This window comes from Numida meleagris, chromosome 1 (assembly GCF_002078875.1).
Source record: "Numida meleagris isolate 19003 breed g44 Domestic line chromosome 1, NumMel1.0, whole genome shotgun sequence".
Taxonomy (NCBI): Eukaryota; Metazoa; Chordata; class Aves; order Galliformes; family Numididae; genus Numida; species Numida meleagris.
The window spans coordinates 4159867-4183563 of NC_034409.1; the positions used below are offsets into that span (position 1 = coordinate 4159867).

The window sequence follows — 23697 nt, forward strand, 5'->3', positions numbered from 1 at the left end:
TCCTTTCCTTTCCTTTCCTTTCCTTTCCTTTCCTTTCCTTTCCTTTCCTTTCCTTTCCTTTCCTTTCCTTTCCTTTCCTTTCCTTTCCTTTTCTGCTCTGCCCTTGCCCTTGCCCTTGCCCTTCTCTCTAGGTGTAAATGGGATCCTGCACCTCTTCACCTCTGCAGAGAGATAGAAATCTTTGGGGGACAAAAGGTATGGAGACAGCTGTGGGACATCTTAGTTGAGAAAATAATATAACAGAATTTAGGAGCCAGAACCTACAGACTCTACCACCGGCACAGCCAAGCCTTAAGGGCTGTTTGCACAGGTTCAGAAAATTCAAGTATTTTGAAGTGCAAATCATGCTTTTGGTAAGCCAAGGCTGTGGTTTCACAGTGAAGCGTCGAGTACAAATAGCCACTAAGGGATTGCTACCTCTCTGTGTAATGAGGGGCAGGAAAGAGTGAAATCAGGATTTTTCTCTTTATCTCTTTTATAGCCTGTGAGTTTTCGCACATACTGGGCTCTCTTGTAAAAGTTTCAGCATTTGAAAATAAGGCTTCAGAGAACTTTCCATTGCTGAGTGGAGCAGCAGGGAGAAACCACCGCTACTGGCTGGCAGGAGTGCAAGATGCACAACTGGTGAGAGGGAGCCTTGGGAAAACCTTCCCTCGTACATACACACACAATCCACTGATGCATCCCAAATACCGTCTTTGATGAATAATTTGCAGAATATCCATAGAAAATGAAATTTTAAGAAATATCCATCTAGTTCAAATGTCTTGTGTTTGTGTGTGTGTTCTCCAATTGTTGTGCAATACTTGTGCAAATAGAGCCTGAGGCAATTCCCAGGTGAAAAATTGTCATCCAGCGACCGGTTCTTGGAAATGGTTCTTTAAAAGCAGCCGAGGAGATTTAAGAAAAAGTAAAATGTTAGAGCCAAAGTAAATCTGTGCTAAGATACATATTGCTTAATAGATGCTAGCAAGGTGTTCAGCTGGCTTTAATATTTCATTTAGAATTTAATATAAAGGCAACAGATTGCAAGACGCAAACAGATTTACCAACCAAGGGGAATTAACCTTTTTATGAAACTATGTTGCACACATGAAATCAGCTAAAAATGACTTAGCAAGATCAAACTTCCAGCTTGCTGATTGAACCCGTGATTAAATCATGATTAAAGCTGGTGACTTGAGCATCTGCTAGTCCAGTTTGGTTCACCCTTGAAAAAAGGAGGGACTATTCCTGGCAGGAGCTATTTAATCACATTGATACCAAGGGATGTGTTGACGCAAATGAGGAGCAGTTCCCATGATTTTCTTTAGTGTCTTGTAATGTTTACCATTGATTTTAAGGCTATTGCTGGAAGTCATGTGATATGATGACATTTGCAGCCCGCTTGGTTTTGTAGCTACATGCAAGTTCCTATGTCATGAAGTCACAGAGGAAAACTCAGGCACGTGACCTCAGTGTTCTCTGAAGATGACTTGAATGTACCAAAAAGAAAGAGAAAATGAAACCTGCCCTCAGGGGAGGAGGCTACTGTAGGGGGGGGAGGGGAACTATTGTAGGCAGAGAAGCAAGTCTGAAGCAGCAGTTTAAGATATTGACCCCATCAGTAGACCCTGCAGTGTATCAGATCATCCTGCCACAGATAGAATCCCCCCTAATTCCTCCTGGGACCCCCACCTTCCTCCCTGATTTGGCACCCAAAAGTCTTCAAGGGTGCTCCAAGTCCTTTCCATCCTTGTACCCCCAAACCTATCAGGACCCTCATTCACTTTCCCCATCCCTGCACATCAAGCCCTTGGCATGCCCCCAGTTTGGCAGTTCCCATCCCCAACAGAACCCCCCAGCCCAGCACCCCCAAACCCCACTGGGACCCCAGCCCAAACTCCCCATAGCTGCACCACAAACTTCACCAGGACCCCCCAACCTAGCAGTTCAATTCCCAAAGGGATACCCACACCCCCTCCCTATCCTGGCACCCCAAACCCTACCAGGACTTCCCTCAGCCAGGCGCCCTGATCCCTAACAACATTCTCCAACCAACTCATCCCATCCTAGCCTCTCAAACTGCACCGGGAACCCCTCAACCTGGCACCCCAGACCCCACTGGGACCCACGTCCAAATTCCCCATCCCAGCACCCTAAACCCTACCAGGACTTCCACAGCCCAGCACTACAATTCCCACTGGGATGCCCAATTATCCTCTCCACCGCAGTACCCTAAGCCCCCTCCCCCAAGGACCTCAATCCATATTCCCTATCCTGGCACCCCAAGCCCCAGTGGAACCCCCAAAACCTGGCACCTCAGTCTCCACTGGAACATCTGCCCACCTTCCCCATCCCAGCGCTCTATAGCCTGCCAAGACCCCAAGTCCCCTCCACCACAACCTCTACTGAAACCCACCCCCCGTCAAGCCCATCCCATGCCCAACCCTAAGTCCACACCCACATTCATGCTCATCACTACGCCAGTACCAATCCCTATGCCCATCTCCATCCTTACGCCCATTCCCGTATCCGTGCCCCTGCCCATCGCCACTCCCACGCTCACCCGCGCCCCTCCTCATCCCATCCCATCCCACCCCACCCCCGGGTGTGGCTGCCGGCAGCGGGGGCGGGGGCCCGGAGATGCCTTTGTAGGCAGCGGGGCGGCCTCGTCCCATTTCTCTCTCCGCTCCGCTCCGGCCGGTCATGGCCGCGTCCCGTCCGACTCACGGCTGCGGCAGCGGAGCGCTGCTGGATCCCTTCGGAGTGCTGCTGCAGGCATTGCTGGCACTGTGCACCTTCAGCGTGCTGATGAGTGAGTACCGCGGTACCTCCGGGGCTGTTCTTTGGGGGAGGTGTTGGGGGAAGCTCTTTACTCGGAGAGCGGCGGGGCACTGGAGAAGCAGGCTACCCGGAGAAGTTGTGGATGCTCCGTCCCTGGAGGAGCTCGAGGCCAGGCTGCGCGGGGTTTCGGGCAATTTACCCTGTTAGGCTGCAGCTAGGGGGGTTAGAAGTGAAAGCCCCTTCTAACGCAAACCATTCTGCGATGCTATGATTATAGATCGCGCTTTCTGTTAGGTATCGCAGCCCGTTTGCCGGCGCTGCTCAGAGCTTCGTGTCGCTTTTATTTTATGACGTTTTTCCTCCAAACCTGTAGGGTTGGAGAAGGGATGGCAGCAGCTCGCACCCGGCAGTTAGGGCTCCAGATGCTCGCTCGTAAAACTGTTGTTCCGAGCCTTTATCTGATGGTAATGAGGAGCCGCGGCTCTGATGTGCGAGCTCAGTGGCTTAGAAAATTTTAATGAAGGATGGAAGCCAACGGTGTAAGCGGGAAGAATGTGACAAAAATAGGATGGGCATCAGGTACAACGCTGCTTGGTTAGAATAACAGCTCCTCAACTTGCATTGTCATGTTGTTTTGCTTAACTTTCCCTTAAACTGCGAAGTTTTCGGGCTGAGTGCTGCTTGCTGGGGAGGGGTGGTAATGAGAGAAAGCAGTGAGAAGAGGCGGGGGCACTGATGCTGGAAGACCTGAGAAAATCACTGGTGCTGTGTTGCACTTGGAGCACTGCGGGTGCTTCTCCTTGGGGTGAAGTGATCTAAAACCGGCCTCAATCTGTTTTCCTTGTTTTAAAAACCTGCTGTGACAGTAACTAAAGCTTCAAGTTGAGTTGAGGAGCCACAGATCTTGAATCTCTGTGCTGTCTGTACTCCAGTGCTTAGTGCCAGTCCGTTTGTGAAAGCTGCAACAAGTTCTTCCTGTGATAGCTAATAGCTTTTCCCAGTGGGAGGAATGAAATTGCAACACTTCAAGACCTGTATTTCACTGAACGTTAACAGTAAGAACAGGGACCTCAGCTGCTCTTTATGTCCTAGGACATGAGCATCCTCTTGGTTAATTAGGAAAAAATCCAAAAGCTGTTCTTAAGTGGTTTCCTTGTGAATCTGCTCAGTGATTGAAGCTAGCTCCCCCAAATGTGAATAAGTTTCCAGCCCTAGGCTCTTGATCACAGCTTGTCCCCTGGCTGCGCCTAATTCACATCAGTTGTTCCCTATCTATGCCCCATTTGCACGCTTTCAGGTTTTCTGTTGGGACTGTCTGTATGCACCCTCTCAGCCCACTGTAACTGTAATTGTACTTAAAGGGAGCTTGTAAGCAGGAGGGGGAGCAACTTTTTGCATGGCCTGATAGTGATAGAACAACAGGGAATGGCTTTAAATGGAAAGGGGAAATTTAGGCTAGATGTTAGGAAGAAATTCTTTATTTGGAAGGTGTTCAGGCACTGGCACGGGTTGGCCAGAGAAGCTGTGGATGCTCCATCCTTCAAAGGTTTCAAGGCCAGGTTGGATGGGATCCTGGGCAGCCTGATCTGGTGGCTGGCATCCCTGTCCATGGCAGGGGGTTGGAACTGGATGGTCTTTAATGTACCTATAAAACTAAGCCATTCTACAACTAGTATCACCACTATTAAAGCAGGGTGGAAAGTATTCCTTGGAACTTAAAAATACTCTGAACTACTCTATCCTGTCTTTAAGGTTGTAGTCAAACCCATTTGCAGTGCTGTCCAGGGCTTGCTCTGATTTAGTAATCAAATGAGAATTGGTTGTAATCCTTCCCAGCTGCTTACTGTGGCTTTGGAGGCACTTGGGCTGGAAGGACTCTTGCTAAGAGAATTAAGACATGAACACTTGAAAAAAGAGGCAGCAGTGCCTTTTGCAGCTGTGATTGGCAATCTAATTTCCCGGGCAGGAACTTGCCATTGGGGAGGTTGTGATGTGAATAATTGAGCAATCCCATCTGAAGTAGTTGTCAATGCTTAGCTTTTGAGTGGATTTTGCAGTTGCTACATGTCATGTGGGGATTGCCCAAACTTGTCACTTGGACACCAAAAACCTTAGAAAGAGATAGGAGATAGAGGTCTTGCCTAGATATCTTAGTCACGTCTTTATTTTTAGTTTAAATGGGGCACAAGTGAAACAGATCTGGGGAGTCATCTAAGAATACTTCCAGTTTCCTCTCTTCCTGAGGCTTTCTAAGCAGCCTTCTGAGCACTTGAATGAGATTTAGTAGCACTTGTGCTAGAGCAGTGTTTTGTGGTTCTGGTCCTGAGGTAGGACTGTGGAATAGGAGCTTGACCATAAAGACAAACAGTAGCTCTCAGTTGTGGAGGGAGGAGGTTCTTGGAAAAATCATAAAATGGCTTAAGTTGGAAGGGATGCCAAAGATCATTCAGTTCCAACCCCCTGCCCTGGGAAGGGTTGTCACCCACCAGATCGGGCTGCCCAGGGCCTCATCCAACCTGGCCTTGGTCACCTCCAAGCATGGGACATCCACAGCTTCTTGGGGCAGCCTATGCCAGTGTCTCGCCATCCTCTATGTCAAAGGGTTTGACTTTCCTTATACTGAGGGATGGGTGGAAGGGATAGCACTAAACTCAGAACGATTCTGCCCTAGTGCAAAATTCAAATTATTTGTTGTATGTGCTTTGGATTGCTGCACTGTTTCTGTGCTTCAGAACTATCTTACATGCTTCTTGTGTGGTGTTCCAGCCCTTACACTGAGTATCTCTTGAGAAAGTGGGTGGAAGTGCGCATGTATGTCAGGAAAGGGAAGAACTAAATGAGAGATCAGTGGATCTGTGCACCCTTATGTCCAGGACATGAGAGCACTACACTACCATGCCTGGGATGCTCTGCTGGCTTTGCTTCCTCTAACATGAACATGTGACTGTGTTTGATTCATTAAACTGAAATGGGAACTTTACCACCCCCTCTTGTGGGGAAAAATAAAACCACAGAGGTTTACAGCCTGGAAGAGGTGCGAAGCACAGGGCTGTGACTGTGGTAGTCCAGATCTGCATGTAGGTTTGTAGGTTAAGCAAGAAGCTTATGTGTGGCAGGACTCCTAACTCTTTTTCTTCTGCTTCAATACATGTGAAAACTGGCTGAGCTTGAAAACTCATGTTGTGCTTCGTAAGCTAGAAGGACCATGTGGCATTTAATGTGCTTCATTAAGCAAAGCACAGCTTTTTACTGAGCTTTTGAATTTGTGTTGTTGATTCTGTGGACCTCTCCTTGGAAGTCACCTTCTGAACAGCTAAACCAAGTGGTGAAAACTGTGTGCTAAATGGTGATTGGGAGAAATAGAAGTTGAGGAGGATCCTGCTTGCTAAAGGAGCAAATGGGTTGGGTAGGCTGAGAAACAAGCATGCAAACCAGAGCTGCCTGAAGTTGCATGTAACACAAGGGATGTGAAGCACCTTGTGCGTTGTTGGACAGGTTCTGCTGCATCTGGTGGATGATTGATATTACAGGTGGTTCTTAACTCTGCAAGAAAGTTTACAGGGAAATTTGTCGTTTCAAAGGGTAGAGAATGTAAAGCTTTAGGGAGGAGTCTTAAATTTCCAGTTGGTTTATTTTTTGGCATTTGTGGGAGAACTGACAAACTTCAAGTTCAAAAAAAAAATCTCAGTTGCATAACTTCACTTGTTAGGTGTTCTCTTAATTACGTCATATATTGGTCTTAAGATTCAAAGCATTCCCATGTTTAAAGTGTATATTTCCAGGCACTGACCTGGAATCTGGGGATGCTTTGTGTGTAGAGCCTCTGCTGCCTCTCCCAGGCAGAGCTAGAACAGCATTTCAGCTACAGCCTGGTCCAGGTCTCTTCAAAGACCTCCTGGTAAATGGAGCCTGTTCTTAATATGTGCGTGCAACTAATGGTTTCATCACAAAGCGGTTTATGCCACTTGAAGGCTCTAATATGTATGTGTCCAACCCACTAGTTTAGTTTTTGTTGCTTTTTTGTTTTAATGAAAATATGATAATAGAAGCTTTGTTATTTATGTATATTGACTATACTGTATGTCTTATATGTGACCCAAGACATTTCCTCTTCACTCAGTGTGGCGCAAGCAAGCCAAAAGATTGGACACCCATGCTCTAATGACAGCCATAAAAATCCATGCAGAAATAATGAGTGTACTACTCATGTCTTGCATGAGGTGCAACTTGAAACTGAGTACTGCATGACCTTTACCTGGGCAATTCATGCTCCCTGCTAGTGGGGTGCTCCAGCAGAGCAGAGAGGATGATGGGCTGATGCTGTTGCTCTGTGAGTTTCAGAGCTTGTCCTGCAGTAGGCTTGCTGGTAACTGGATTTGGATGAGGAATGGAAGTTGATGGGCTAAACAACATTACAACTGCACAGAAAAGGGAAGAGTAGTAGCTGTTAGGTGGGATCTTGGGGAGGAAAGATGCTCAAGTCCTTTTGTTTTGGAAGCAGTGGAATTGTTCCTTTTTTGTAAGGTCTATTTGCACTGATCTGCACAGTGCCACATACTGGAGATTCCAGGATTTGGAGGGTTTGCATAAGTCCATTGCTTCTGCAGGACTTTGAGTGCCTGAACATGCTATTAATGCATGTTTCTCTTGCAATTCAGGGCACTCTATGCCAGGAGAAACTTTTTTTCCCCCAGAAGTTGCTGTAGAGCAGCCTGGCAATATCCAGATATGTTCAGTAGGGGCTGGTACCAGTTTTATTTCCCTGCTGCCTCATGTCTTTCAGATCCAGAGATAATCCACAGCATATTTGCCCTTTGTTGTGTACAAAGTATTTAGCCTGTTTTGTTAAAGGTATGCACATTCTTGAAGCCTTGGTACAACAGTGCTTGGGAAGGAAGCACCAAATGCATAATAAAGACAAGAGACAGAATACAGATTGGTAGGATCCTCCTTCTCAAACCAGTGATAGATCTTCTGCTGCTGAGTGCTGCTCTGTGTTGAGTGGTGGGTAAGTGTTCTGAGCTTTTCTACCTCAAGCACTTATCTTGCTGGCAGCATGTTGGCTGCTGTCTGTGAACAGTGGCTGCTGCTTCCTTCCATTGTGTCTTCAGTCTGAGTAGCTGCAAGCTCATGCTAAAAATAGTGCAGCCTCCATAGCTTTGGTCTCTGCATCCTGTATGTTGGCTTTTTCCTGTCTCAGGCTTGGAAAAAGCGCTGGAGAAAGGGTGTGTCCTGCAAAACAGGTTGAAATGTGGAGACCCTACTACCTATAAATAAAGTGGAGGATGGCAGAGGGAGAGCATTTCCTCTGTAGTACAGTAGCTCTGAATCCTCTTCTGCAATGCCAGAAATCAGGTGACGTGATGCTGTCGCAAAAGCAAGCTTCCTGGTTTCATGGTAGGGGATTTCTACTGGGGAAATAAGTTTCCCCTTTGGTTTTATGGATATTTTACTTAGGAGTCTGTTTTGCTGATCTGTTTTGCTGCTACTCCAGCTAATTCTGCCTAAATCGGGTTTATTTCCATGAGGGGTAATGGCAGATGTATATCTGCATTGATTGTTGTCTAAATGCAGTGCGGGTCAATGGGGATGTAGAGAAGATGCTGCATAAGGGATTGCTCCGCTGCATGGGCAAGGTGTGAGGAACAATGGGAGAGAATCTGGAGCTGTGCAAGTCTGCATCAGTTATAACTGGGAAACTACTTAAAACAAAAGTAGGCTGTAGGGCAGTACCACTGCAGTCCCATAACTTCAAGGAGCTATATATATCTAGGGCAGACCAAGCTGTTCCCATTGCACTGCATCAAGAAAACACCACAAATTTCCACCTTCTATTACTCTGCAAAACAAAAATATTTGGGGAAAAAAAATTAAAAGAGAGGAGAGATGGATCTTGCTGAGCTCTTACCTTCTTGTTTTCTGACTCCTTGCAGAGCTATAACTAAATACTCTTCTCCCAGATGGATTTTTTTTTTTTTTACATCTCATGGATTTCCACTCAGATGGCCAACTTCATCCTAGCCTGGAGATCCTCAGGGAATTTAAAGTGTCTGTGATCTTCATTGTCTTAACTGAAGAGGAAGGGTCTGGGAGTATTTTGTTTCCTGCCTTGATCTTTCTTGGCCATAGGCAAAAGGCATTTCTCTCATGTTGCTGTTCATCTTCCTTCCCTTTTGCTGGACTTCAGGGCTTTTTGTCTGCTGTAACTGGAGCCAAGTAGTAGAGAGTGTTAACTTGTAAGGACACCAATTCAGGCTGTCACCTCAATTACTTTATCTCTTTAATGGGATAGATGTGGATCCTCTTTTCCTAACTCTTCTTTTCCTACCTGTCTAACTTTTTCCTGAGATATTTTAGACCATATGGTCTAAACTCTGCTGCAGCGTGGCTGAGTTCCTTGGAGTATCTTCAGAGTTAGTTAGGGCTTTATGAGGGTTCTTCTTGTTCTAGAGGACTGTCCTTGAAGCCTTTCTGAAAGAAATGTTTCTCCAGTGAACTGTTCCACAGTTGACATCCTCTCGCTTTCATATTTAATTGAAACTTATGTGACATCATTAGGGATGTGGTTGAAATACCTATCAGCAAAGGGATAAGTCACATAGGAAGAGCCCGGGCAAGCAGTCTCCATCTTCCTCCCTTCAGGTCTATCGCAAGGATCTTTAGCTGTGAGCATGAGGAGTTCTTTGTTTAGTATTGCCTTCAGTTGGTTGGGGATCCTCTCCCTTCTGTCTTGTGCACCTAGAGTCATAGAATCATTTGAGTTGGAAGGGATGCTAGAAAGACACCTAGTCCAACTCCTCTACAGTGAACAGGGACATCTGTATCTGAGCAATTTCAGAATGTTCAGAGCCTGGTGCAGCCTGGCCTCCTGCACTAAATGATTTTAATTGGTTACAGGTGCTAAAATTCAGATCACAATTTTTTTGTTTGCATTTCCATGCATGAGCATGCACAACTTCTCCTATAATACATCAATCCACTATTAAGATTTGCCAGAGCGATAGTTGCAAACCCATGCCTACATCTGATGGAAAACTGAGTGGCCTCAGTGAATGGAGATGTGCTTTGAGAAGAGCAAAAAAGAGACTTCAGCCCTTCCCCAAGCCAGCCAACCTTGAGTAGCCACCTAGGGATCTATGCATGCACTGACTCAAAGCCTCTGCAGGGATACTTGGGGGAAAGGAACTTTATCAGCTCCTTGAGGTTTCAGAGACCTGGAGCCATTTTTTACATGGATTTAAAATCACCCTTAGACTCTGGGTCATGGCCACTGAACTACTCTGCTGCCTGTTCAAGCTTCAGTGCTCTTGGCTGGCTTTCTGGCTTAATTCAGAGACAGCCTGATGCAGCTCTGCACGGTTAATGCCCTATTAAGTAGTTAATTATTTCTCTATAATACTAGCTTTATCTTTAATACAACAGTTTTACTGTCTCTGATAATTACAGGCTCAGATAACTCTCTTAAATCTAATGAGGCATGACAAGCCATGTTCAACAAGGCACCACACCATTAACTTCTTACCTCTTACTTGTCGTCTTATCACACTGAATTACTGTATTTCTAGCCTGAGTGGCTATGGATACATATATGTCACTTCTCATTAGGACAACAGTAAAAATCATCCCTGATGATTTTGTAGTTGGGCTGGTGGTCAGCTTGGTGGCCTGTAGCGCCCTTTAACAGCTTCTCTGTGGCACAGTACTCTTTGCCTCAAGTTTGTTAGTTCCAGCTTAAAGAATTCTGGCCCCTCAGCTTTGTTAGTTTGTTTACTTTGGTGGAAAAGTGAAATGCAAATACTTGTGCTTGGATGTGCCTGAAGTCCTAGAGCTGAAGGACATATTTCTTCATGTGTCACTTTGTCATTGTGCCAGTAAGAGGTACAAAGTTCCATTTCATTGAGGCTCCAAGCAGGGGAATTCCTAGATCTTTTCAGGCTGGACCAGGCAGGAATTTCCCAGGGAAAGCAGCCCAGAACTGTTTCTTGGGGCAGATGGTTGGGCTACAGTTGGCAGGTTGAGTGCTCAAGTACAGTGAGACTCACTCGAAGCATCATTTAATTACCATCTAGATGCAAGATAGAAAAGAGCAGTTCATTTGGAAATAGCTGTTTCCACCTAGTGTGGTAACTTTTTCTTCTCAGCCCTTAGTGATCTTGTTGCTCTGTTGGTCAATCTTTCAGTTAATGTGTCTATGGAGGAGTATACTCTAGCACTGGATACCAAATGTGTGCATCTGTTCTGGTGTTTGACTTCTGAAGTCACGGAGTAAGCTACAGAGCTCCAAGAGTGAAGACTTGGTGATGATAAAGTAGATAGCTGGCGGTCTGTTTGGGCTTCAGCAGCATGTTTACTCTTAGAGCACTCATCACAATGACCTGCTCATTATTGGGCAAATCTGGGAGGTGTTGAAGGGCTTAGTAATTCATGCTTATAATACATACCCTTGAGATAGCTTCTCTAGGGAGGTTATAAATTGATTCATACTTGTGTGTTCTGTAGCTTTCAGGCTCTAGGTTCTGCTAGATGGCACCACCAAGCAGCTGCTGTGCTCGTGTCCTAGGATGGAGAGTCAGGAGTAGAGGGTGCACTGAATTGGTTTCTTTCTGCCTCCAAAAAAAGTCACAGCTTTGTATTTTTAACTCTGAATCCTGTTCAAGCTAGTAGCGTTTTAGGAACTAATTGTGACAGATCAGTTCCCCATTTACATGGGATTTTGAGGCAGCAGCTGTAACTGCAGAGCCTCTAGACCTAGGTGTAGATGCTAGCAGCCATTTCACAAAGCAAAATGATGCTACTGAATGCCCTTTTATTAATTAGGTTGGAAAAAATATATAGTGGGAAAATCCCTCCCAGGTCTCCTTGTTACAGAGCATTGATATCTTAGGTTTAAAGGAAGAAGAGTTGGCCTGGTAGGTGGTGCTTCGTAAAATGAGTTCCTAGCTGGATTGACAGCAAAGCAGTCAAAACAACTCTGCATGTGGTATAGCACTAGGAGCTGCTAATGGAAAAGTTCCTATTTAGACATATAAAAGCTGGCTGAATCCAGAGAGAACATTAATTCTGTAGAACAAGCAACCTGGGACCCTTGGAGATGCTTCTGCAATGCTCAGACCACTGTGAGCAGAGCAGAGTTTAAAAACAAAAAGCAAACTTAGTGTTATCACAGTTTCTACTTAGTGATAGGCAGCACTGGAGGGTCCTGGAATGGAGGACCTGGGGGGCTGTGAGGAGGGAACTAATCTATATGCAGAGAGACTTAAAGTATTCAAATATCTCTTCGAGTCTCATGGTTGATGGTACTGAAACCACATCCCAGACACAGCCAGTGGACATCCAAAACATTGTGTAATAAATCAGTTTTAATAGTGTCTCCATTTGTTGGCATGAGCTTGGAGCCTTACCTGTTTGCAGTTTGGCCCTTGCACCTTTATGCTAGGGGTACTTCCTGGCTTCTGGTTCTGTGAGCTGCAAGGAGGAGATGGCTTTATTGTGCTTCTGGAATCCAAAATCTTGATGGACTATTGGGTCATACAGTTTGATTATCGCTACCGTAATTTTGATTTGCCAGGAAGGCAGATAGTGATGAACCCTCCCCAGCCTCCCTCTGGCCACTTGACAAGGTATGGAAATACATGTCTGTTCAGCTCTGCTGGTTAACATAATCTCTCTAATTTTCTTTGCAGTAAAACGATGTAAGGAACCAAAAGAAGAGAGGCGTCCCTGGAGGATATGGTGAGATTTTAAAGTTAGATGTTGAAAAGCCCATGTACCTCTAATATTATTTCTTCTGCTAGCAATCTTCATGGCTTTGTGGCTATTCTGTTGGTATTTAGTCTTTAAATAAAATGCCCTTCTGCTACTTCCCAAGGCAAACTTCTAAAGCAGCTGGTACTCCCTGGAAATAAAATTCCCTCCCTAGCTCCTCCAAGAAAGCTTGTTTTCACTATAGGTGAAAGAGGTTATGGTCCTCTCAGATCTGCTGACACAGCTGCACATGGGCTGTCTCTCAGACCAGGGCAAGTTTTGGTCTGAAATTCAATTAAACAGATAGTTACATCTGATGGGTTGGGTGATCCTGTGGATTGTATGTATGGTCAGGCTGGCTTGCTGATGTTAGTGAAGAAAAGCCTCTGTCTCCTGACTTCGGTTCTTCCTCTAAAGTAATTTGGAAATTAATGGAATTCCCTTCTTGGGTATCAGAAATGCCTGTTGGAGGAAAGCAGGCCTGTGCCCAGCCTCTGCTTGCCTGACCTCTCCTGATGCTCTAGGAAACTGATCTCGGCTTTGTTCTTTCCAGGCTTTATGATACCTCCAAGCAAGCAATAGGTGCCATCGTCATCCACTTTGCCAATATTTTTCTGTCTGATCTCACTGGGAAGGACCCTTGCTCTCTGTAAGTACCAAAGGCGCTTCCATTCACACCCTGCATCTTGAAAAAGAGGGAGGAAACCAACTGGAAAACATTTGGTTTCCACCATATATGGCCATTTAAAGTACTAGATGGATACTAGAGAAGTATGCTTTGCTCAGTGTGGATGAAGGCCTTTATCCAACGTAAGGACATTTTTCTTGGATCTTCAGTTTTACCTTCCCTGTGCATTCATGTTGTCCTATTTTGGGGCTATTTAAATTAGACTTGGAATACAACAGAAATGTATCTTTACTCGAGACCAGACAATTTGCAGCTATAAGTCCAGTTTCAGAATTGGGTAAGGTTGATTTTGCGTATTCCCTATGTGCTCCAAAATGCTACTTAAAACTTCCTGGCCCATCTCCTTTGTTTATGTTAGACTGCTGCACTTCAGTGTGCTTCTTTAAACAGCCACAAGTTTGGCTGGGACTAAATACAACCTCTAAAATGATTCATGATTGCTTTTAAACCGATGATGTTTGAAAACAGCCCCATTTATGCTTATGCTGTGCCCTTCAGTTTCTCCTAATATGCTTAGCTGGTCTGCCTGCCTTCAATCCTGAACTGGTCAGCTTAGAGCTGTGAAACCCTGTCCTTGGGCTCTGACACTCCTACACTGTGCATCCTGCCCAGTATAAACTACCAGAGTCCCCTGTTTATATTGGGAGTGCTCTGGAAACACTAAGAAGCTAGTTTGAGCCTTTGGAAATTGGAAATCCTAATGCCTTTTTTTAAAGTGGCTATCAAAAGCAGATTGTTATTTTCAACATCTTTATTCAGAAGCAATTTCAAACTCTGGAAAAGGAAACATTTGTTCCTGTAGCTCTGTGCTTGGTGGTGTCTTCATACTGTAGAAGTACTTGGCCTATTGTTGCGCTATGAGATTCCAATAACACAAAACTGGCCCAAAAAAAACTTAGTATGAGAGATTTTTCTCTGAAGTTGATTAAAATACCAAGCCCTGGATTAGAGGTGGAACCTTGCAGTCCCAGCAAGGTTCCTTCAGGTCTTCTGCTTCCCTCACTCTTTCCAGTGAGATTTAAACCTCCAAAGCTGCAGAGCAAACTCATCAGGCCCAAATCTCCTGATCGGGATGGATTCTGCTGCTGGACCTGCAGCAGAAACCCCAGACTGGAGGCCTTCAGGGACCCCAGAGTGCCTGCTGTTGGGCCAGGGCTTGTTGCCTCTCCCAGATTCTTCTGCCTCTTGCTCTGTTTCCCTACTCATAGGAGCATTTTAAAGGTGCTCTATGAAAGTGACTTTTAGCCTTTTCTGTGGAGCATCTGTGGTGTCCAACAAGATTCAGTTTTCTTGTATAAGATTCTGAAAATGTTTAGAATTGTTAAAGTTGGAAAGACCACTGAGATCATCTAATCCAACTGCCAACCCATCACCACCATGTCCACTAAACCATATCCCTCAGTCCCATATCTACTCTTTTGCTGAACACCTCCAGGGATGGTGACTCCACCACCTCCCTGGGCAGCCTGTTCCCATGCCTCACCACTCTTTCTGAGAAGAAATTTTTCCTAATATCCAACTGAACCTCCCCTGGTGCAACTTAAAGCCATTAAATCTGTTTAGTTATGCTCCTCTGAAACTTTGGTTTTTCTTCTAAGTAAGAATAAAAGATGTTGTAAATGGAATCCTCTCTTTTTGGGGGAGTAAACCTTAAGCAACGCAACCCAAGAAGTATGTAATGCTGTGTGAATAAACGAGCAATGCCAGGGAGATAGTGTAGCCTCCTTCTACTGCTGATTAGGCTTGTAAGTTGAGAAATTCCTGATTAGGCTATAGGTAAATTCAGTAACATGGAAAGGAAGGAAAGCTTTGACTACTAAGTAGGGATTTCGAGATTATGGTTTTTGATGGATTTCCACACTGAAGATATAAAGTATACTGAAGCTGTGTCATATAGACTTGAACACAGTTGAACCCTGTATTTTGAAACCTTACAAAGTGATCTTTTCTTCTGTTCTTAGCTACCTTATTAATTTCATCCTTGATGCCACGCTGGGGATGCTGCTGATTTGGCTTGGTGTGAAGGTGGTCTCCTGGGTTGTGCAGCGTCAGAAGTACACATACCTGGTCTTCGGAGAATATGGTATGTGTCTACAGCTCTGCACAAAGGTGACTTGTTTCTTCTCTTCTGTGAAAGCGCAGAAGAAAATGGCATGTCAGGGAGCAAAAACATGAACGGACTACTTCTATTATCTTTCTACAATCAGCATTGAATCAGTAAGACTGGGGGGGGGGGGGGGGAAGCGCTAAGATCATCTAGTCCAATCATCAATCCATCCTTACCATGACCACCAAGTCATACCCCTCAGTGCCATATCTATTCTTGTTGAACACCTCCAGGGGTGGTGATTTCACCACCTCCCTGGGCAGGATGTTCCAATGCTTCACCACTCTTTCTGAGAAGAAATTTTTCCTATTATCCAACCTGAACCTCCCCTGAACGTTCATTATGCTATGTTTTGGGACACCAATAAGTTGCGGTAACTGCTGTTCCTAGCTATGTTTAGGCACAGAAGGTTGGTGATGAAAGGTTAAACATGTCCTGAGCTATGTGATCCCTCAACTACACGCATATGACAAACTATGGTGTTTGGATGTCATGGTGATTTTTGTAGGGTTCTTTTGGTGGGGGTTTTGTTTCCTCTAGTCTCTCTGTTTGAAATGTGCAGTTCTGGCAATTGTCTTGAGCTATGGTAGGCATCAACAGGGCAACGAAGCTGCGTTATCAAATGACATGTATTGTTTTGTTTTCCCCAGATGACTTTTAAAACCAGCTTTTCATTAAAAAACACAGTGTACGTAAGCTTGTCAGCCTTCGCTTCAATTCCTGTATTGAGGAAGGAAAATGCTTCAGAAAAAGCCTTTCTCCAGCAACCCCACTAGAGGGTAGCACTTCTCTTCAGAAGGAGGAGAACAGCTTTTCTGGCTGCAGTGAAGGGAGCACTTAACCCTTTAGGCTAGTTTCATTTATTTACAATGTAAAGATGAATTCAGTCTTTTTATTTGGAAAGTACATGTTATTGATACGAGTAATGTTAAGGCTTTATTTTATTAACTCTAATCTAAGGGTAGTCTCACTCCTTTGTATTCTTAGAAGCTGATGAAACTTGGACTGAAGTGGGATTAATGCAGAGACAGCACTGACTTTGGAGCTTTATCTGAGATGAGACTTTTTTGGTGCATAAGAGAGGGAGTGCTACACCTACATAAATAGGTTTCAGCACAAGATGGAGGGGGATGGTTGAGTTTGGGAGATGGCTTGTGGCAAAACCCGAGAGTAGTCTTGAATGACTTTGGAACATGGGAGCCTTCAAGTGAGACAGCAGAGGAATAAATATTCCTTGTTCAGGAATTGGTGCTTTTTCCCTTTACAAGCAGTAAGTACTCAAAGCCCAACTGCAGTCATGCCAGAGCACTGCTACACATGCCGCGTCTGCAGCTGAACAGAAGCAAGAAAATGTTAATACATATTGACAGGTTTAGCTTTGCGGAGTAGTAATGAACTTCTGAGCTGAAGTTTCCCTCCTCAAAGGCTGGCTTAGACTACAGAAACAACTTGCTCCTCCAAAGAAATCTTGGTTTTGTTAACGACAACAAAAAGAAGTTTATGCTACTGTTTGAATTTAGCTCTTGAACTGGTGATGAATTCTCATCCACCCAGCACCATTCTTGGTGCAGGTCTTTGGCCAGAATGACCGTGATGGAAAAGTTAAAGAGAAGTCAAATGGCACATCCAATGCAATCCTGCTGCAGAGCTAAGGAAACAGAACTCTATCCTCATCTCTGCTGTTAAGTAACTTCCTGACTGGTTTGGAAGATGCTGGTGAACTCTGCATGGTTTGATGCAGGCTCCAGAAACATGATTCATTTTCTGGACTAATTGCTATACCAGACTTTCATTACTTTCCTCAGTTATCCTGAGGGGCAAAAGCTTCTCCTGCAGTCTTGCAGAGGAAGATGGGCAGAATATCACAAAAACACCAAATCCATGATGCAGACAGAACCTACGCTGTTCTCTCAGGCAACCAGCTGTCCAAAACTGACTGTTTAAAATAAATTATTCTCATATTTCCAAAAAAAAAATGGGAGACACCCATTCTGAGATCAGTCTCTTGCCTCTTAGCCAGAGGCTGCTGAGGCCAGAAATGACCTGTTTTTAGCTAGCGGAGAGTCAAAAGTTCCTATACCTTTATACTCCTCCATTTTTGCACAGCAGCTCTTCTGTGCTCTTTGGATTGCCTTTAAGCATAGGAAGGTAAATCAGAAAAGGCTGCCATCTCTTCTGGAGATGCCTGGCACCTGAGAATGAAGACTGGAAAGATCCAGTCTTTACGCTGGTTCAAGTAGGTTTTGGAAAATGGTGATTGATAAACTCCAGCCTCTGAACTTCAAGCCCTTCAGCCTCTCCCCAGTTCTTATGGCTATACGTAGCTTGCTGGAGGGAAACCTCATGATGGCTGCAGCATCCCAGCGCTGCGGATGTGCCAACTCAAATATTCAAGTACTTCTAAAATAGTACTTCAAGGCAAACAAACTCTATCAACTTGTATTAAGACATAATTTTGCAGTGAGTGAACTAAATGCTGAAGAGCAGCATCACGAAATGGTGAGAAGAAGTGGATATCTTGTCTTGAAGTTATTCAGGGAGGCAGACTTGTGTAGGAGCATGGCTGTGGTCACTAACTAGTCTGTTTAGTGCTTCGTGTTCACTTGCTGTCTGGAAATGGAAAGGCACATTGCTTAGAGGCCTCTGCAGTCTGTTTAGTGGCCTGCTGAACTCCGCTGGTCAAACTTAGTTATAGCAGAATGTGCTCTGTGCCAGCTGCTGAGTTTAACTGAGGACCTGTGTAGGCTGCTCTTGGCCTTGCTGTGATGGCGTACAACATTTCCATAATAAATATTCCCATGATCTGACGCAGCCAAGGGAGCTGGCTAGTAATGCTCAAGGAAATACTGCTGAAAATAGCTTTAACCTAGGAGACTGTGTTGTCCTTAGCATGCAATTCAGATGCTTTACCAATATTTCTTTCTTTGCTCTGTATGTAGCATTGATAATTACGTAGCTACTTTTGTCTTGGAGGTGCAATTCAAGTATTCTTCACTGAGTTCATGTTGACTTTCCCTATCCCCACTATCTAACCCAATACAACTTTCAGTGCTTTCAAATACTCTGTTTTCCTCAGCTTCTCTGAACTCTCTGCTCTGGCTATGGGTTAAATATTTTCCCACCTGCTCAGTGCATGCGTAGTCCCAAGAAGACCATAAATAAAGTTGTCTGGCACTAACACGTGGGCTTTGACAGCTTGGTACATTAGACAGCTTGGATTAAAACTAATCCTGTTGTATGCTAACAACTCAAATACCTCAAGCAGTACTGCTTTTGCTCTGCAAGCAGTTAGGCTCCCACGCACAAGCAGAACACATGAGATGCCTCTGAGGTTGCTGCAGGCACTGGGTATCCTAGGTCTGTGTCAAGGAGGTGGTGTTGATGGTAGGATAGGATGGGAGCACCAGCAATGCTGCTGGAGGAGAATGGGCAAAATGCAGTGTGTGCATCCTTTTTGGAGGAAGACTAAATTTACTTCTATCAGAATGGAAGTCTGCTATGAGAGACTGAATAAAGGATATTCATTTAGCTAAAAGGAGAGGTTGAGTCAGTGCACAGAGCTGAGTGGTGCCTGGGTTACTTTTCTGCTAGGTAAGGCTGGACGAAGATTTGTCCTTGCTGCGGGGAACTGCTTAAAGGGAGCATGACGTGGCTTTTTCTAGCTCCTCTGCAGAGATCTCTTGTGCTTGTTCTCTTCCTTGCACAGAAGGGGAAGTTTTGCTTGCAGCAAAGAGGACGGCATTGATTTAGTTTCCGCCTCCAGGGAGCAGATCGGGTTTTGTTGGTTGGCTATCTTGTGTGACAGAAACAGCCTTGGAGGCACTCACCCAAACTTGCTAGTGGAAACACTTGATGCAGAATCATAGTGGTCTTTCCAACCACAATGAATCTAAGATCATCTAGTCCAACTATCAACCCATCACCACCATATCAGGAGAATCTCTCACATCCATGGACATGGGCAGCACTTGGTTCACTGAAGACATTAAGTGGCATCTGGCCATCTGTGGAGACACGCTGTGATCTTCCTGCTAGGTAACGGCAATGAAGATATTCTGTGGTTCAGGATGGATTCCTGTACAGAAACATCCCATCTTCTGGAAACAAAGCTCAGAGTCTTAAGAGGAGAAAAAGGTTCCAAGACAGTAGCAACTTGAGGCTGCTGAAGGTGATAGAACAGATGGCTACATCTGACCTGTAGGTCTGCAGGTCTCTTTGCAAATTCTTCCGCTATTTATCCTGGACATGTAAGAGTTGCTAATAGCCCTCTGACTGCAGAGGAGATCTGCAGCTGCTGCTTTAGGTAATGCAGGAAGGATCAGAGTGAGAAGCTGGATATCTTCTCCAGAGGTGGAGGCACCTCTGACAAGGTGAGGTCTGGTAGGTAGTAAGGAAAAAGAGGGGTTTCTTTAAGACTGAAAGTGAGGGAGAAATGGCTTAGGTGAGAAGGCATTAAAGATAGGGGTGAATCTGCACCATGGTGGGTTAGGGAGCAGATTGTTTCTCTTACTGTCTGGATCTCAGCCTTGTTAGCCAAAACCTATCTGAGCTGTGGAGGGTTAGGGCTGTTTAGGGCGCAGTATGCAGAACTAAGAGCTAGAGCTGCTTGTGATAAGGCATGGTAATGACCTGTTGCCAAAAGGGTGTGAGGGAGCAGGTATTTAGGAGGTACCTCAAGCTTGCTGCTGCTTTTGGGGAGGGCTGAGACATTGGAGAGAAGTGTGCTGCAGGTGTCACTGCAATCAGCATGGGACAGCTGACTTGAAAAGGTTACTGTGCTGTCAGTCTGTTTCCCCATGGGGGAGTGACCACAACAGCTGATGACACAGAGCAAAAGGCAAAGAGTTCAGCTGCAGGAAGGAGACCATGGGTATGTTTGTTTTTCCTGTTTTGTCTCTGTGAGTTCTGATAGATGATACAACCTGGGGGCTAGTGAGAGAATTAGTTGATCTGGGGATATCAGGCAAAAAGCCCCACTAGGCTCAACCAGCGTTGAAGAAGAGTAGGCACCAGAACTCATCAGGAGAGGCTGTGTGTGCTCCAGGAGCAGTAAAACCTCTCTGACCCCAGCCTTTAACTGCAGGCTGCCAACAATGCTGCACAGACCACCCATCCAGCTGCTGCCTGCCAGGGAGTGCAGATGTGTGCTTTCCAAAATCCTCAGAGCTGGTTGCACTTGCATGTAACCGTCCCAGCTCCTTCTCCGTGTAGCTCCTGCTGGTCTGGCTCTCAGCATCTTGAAACCACAGCTTCCACTTCCTTCTCTTCCCTCTTCAGTTGTGGCTTGGGCAATTAAAAAGCTGGAATGCAAGGTGATCACATGGAGCTCTCTGGCATGGAGACACGAGCTGGATGGCTCTGTTCTTAGCCGTGGCTTTGGAAGTATTTTGGTATATTGCTAACAAATAACAGGAAGGACAAACACGCACGCAGACCTGTTTTGCACTCCCTGGTAAGCGGATTCTCCTGGTGCTGGACTTGGTCAGATAGCAACTCTTAGTAAATCCTGGCCCATGCTGCTGGTTTCTGTGACCAAAGGTATGCATGATGATTTGGATAAATGTTTGCAAACTGCTTGTGTGGGCTTCGTTTGCAGCACTGAGCTGAGAAAAGCACGGCAGAGCTCCCTGACTGTCACCATCCAAAAGCAGCTTGAGCATCCACCCCTCGCAGTGGATTTCTTGCACAAATGCAATTCCAGACTCTGGCCCAATTCCTCTGGAAGCAAACGTTGCCAGGGATTATCTTCAGATTTGGATGGTAGGAGGAAGTACTGCATTTCTTTTCCTAAGCCAGATATTGCAGCTCAGTTTTGCAGACCCATGATATTTTGATGCCCTGGGAAGACGATAACCAGCTGGGAGGGTACTTACAGAGGGCTGAAGCAAGCACATGTAATAGATACAGTGCCATTATCACTGCTAGCAACACAAATATGCTTTTTTATTATTACTTGGTAAGTACTTCATTGGAAGCATTCATATTTAATTAGCATTGATTATTTTCTAGCGGATTGCTATAGAAAGTAGAGGGATGAAGCCACTGTCTCTTGCACAGACAGTGTCACATAACCATTTGTTCACTCAATCAGCGAAAACCTAATTCAGCTTAGGATTGAAAGCTTTTGCTTCTTGCATCAAAATCAGTGACCAGAAACTTTTGGAAATTAGGCAGGTAAGATTTGGCAGGGGGGAGCAACTTGGAGGTGATGCATTTTAATTATTTTTAAGAGTGTACAGGGTACTGAGTGACCTTTGTGTAGAAGAGGATCTGTTGTGCAGTGCTTTGTTTTGGGGATTGTCTTTGGAATGGATTTTAATTCAGAAAAGATTATCAGTCTTAAACTCTGGTCCGAATAGGCCAGGGATTTTCTAAATTGTTCCTATGAGGTTACTATTCCACAGAAAGGGGCAGGGGGGAAAATGGCGGTGGGGTGAAACTTTTCTTTACAGACTACTCTAAGTTTGCCAAAGTGAAGAGAAAGGAAGTCTCTGGTACCCTGGCAAGAGGGGCAAACCAAGCTACTAATGTTCCTAAAGCAATGCTTACTTGTAAGGAGCCATTTGAAAGCTCAGAAGTCTCAGCAGCTTAGAATCCTAGAATCACTAAGGTTGGAAAAGACTGCTAATATCATCCAGTCCAAGTGTCAACCCATCACCACCACGCCCACTAGAGTCCATACATGTAAGCTTACTCTCTATACAACGGTGTCAGTGATCTGTAATTTTAGATGGGGTACTGGCCACTTTGTACAAACAGGGTTTCTTCCTCTTATCCCTGTATACATTCAGCTCAAAACAGCTCAGAACCATAGGCTGGATACCTGCAATGCCTATTGGTGGCTGAAGGAGAAGGAAAAGATGCCTCTCCAAGGCTCTGTGCATTCAAGGCTCTCCCCAAGAGGAGGAGAATGTCACCCAAACCAAGATCCATCCGTTTAGCCAATCTCCTTCAAGTTATTGGGAATGCTTCTTTCAACTGTGATTCTTGAGTATATGAGGGCTGCTGGGTAAGCACGGGCAGAGCCTGGACTGTGTCTCTCCCCATATGCACAAGGTGAATGTGTGCATTATAGGACACTTGTAGGACTTGTGCTCCAGCAGAGCAGTTGACCTAGGAAGGTGAAGGCAAAGAAGGAGACATGAGCCAAGGAAGCTTTTAGTGGTTTTCTTCCCTTGCTGAATTTTGGGGACAGGCTGATGGGACATAGTTCAGTGGGCAATATTGGCGGTAAGTAGGCGGTTGGACTGGATGATCCTAAGGGTCTTTTTCAACCTTTATGATTCTATGAGTGGAGAACACAAAGGAATGTAGATGGTTATAGGCAGTGATAGGAACTGAAATAAAGGTATGAGGCTCTTTGAGTTTTTGGAAATTCTAACCAGAGTTCTGGTGAACTGCTATCTCCATTTCAGAATCTACTCTCAAATGAGTAGGAAAAAGTGGTTTCTAGAATGGAAGGCTGTTGGTGGTGTCCCGTGAGATAGCTCTCTTGCTTATAGTCAAGCTCAGTTCAAAAGCACAACCGCAGTACAAAAGCCAGCTGCTGTATTATAGCAAATTTCCACAAATGGAAGTGGAGTGCACTATGCATTTCTCCTCTTATTTCTTTGCATCAATTTGAAAAGGTGTAAAATGAGCTGCAACTAGAAAGAGATGCAAATCTACTGACATTTCTTCAATTCTTGGCGTGTTTTGATCTTCAGAGAAGGAAGGACCTTTAGATATAGCAGGGACACAACTTTTTACCTCAAGTGTGTGTAGCAGTACATAATTTCTCTTCTAATTAGAATTGTTTTCTTTGGTGAGCATTTGTAACACCATGGGATTTTCAATACAGGCACACTTAGTTTGTCCTGCTGATCAACTTACATGTCAAGCCTGAGGTAACTTATCTGCAAGGCTGTCTTGTCCTGTGTCTATGTACTGTGTTGTTCTTCCAGGTGACCCTCCACAAGCTGCTGCTTGGGTTTGCCAGTGTATCCTCTACGTGCTGATAATGCTTGTGGAGAAGACTCTGATTATCTTTGTCCTGCTGATCCCTAGTTGGAAAAAGGTAGGCTTGTAAGCTGTATTTTTTTTCCTACCTACAGCTTCTGTGGCTTGTTTCTTGATAGTTTTGCCCTGTTAATGGTCCACGTCATCATAGGTCTTTAATCCTTTTGACTTGTTGACAGCTCTCTGTGATAATTAGCTATTACTTAAGTTTGAGGAAACATGATTTTCATAACAACTTGGCTTCTGATATGTTCTCCTGCTTGTCATGAACTAGTGGAATACAATTATCCTTCTTCGGCTTTCTTTTCCGTTCTTGGAAGGATAAAATGGGCTGGGCTGGTCCCTGAGCTGCTTCAGTTCTGCCAGGGGATTTCCACATTATCTTGTCAAGTCA

The 23697-nt window shown here is 44.9% G+C and overlaps 1 protein-coding gene across 1 annotated transcript in view; it reads left to right on the plus strand.

The window, feature by feature from the left end:
• The window catches only part of LOC110392447 (store-operated calcium entry regulator STIMATE-like), a 31320-nt gene continuing 10209 nt past the window's right edge, over nt 2587-23697 (plus strand). Inside the window, exons 1-5 of the mRNA XM_021384687.1 lie at nt 2587-2797; nt 12450-12498; nt 13064-13159; nt 15160-15281; nt 23249-23361. Of these exons, the coding sequence (XP_021240362.1) occupies nt 2689-2797; nt 12450-12498; nt 13064-13159; nt 15160-15281; nt 23249-23361 (489 nt within the window). The 5' untranslated portion in view covers nt 2587-2688. The remainder of the gene's footprint in view (nt 2798-12449; nt 12499-13063; nt 13160-15159; nt 15282-23248; nt 23362-23697) is intronic.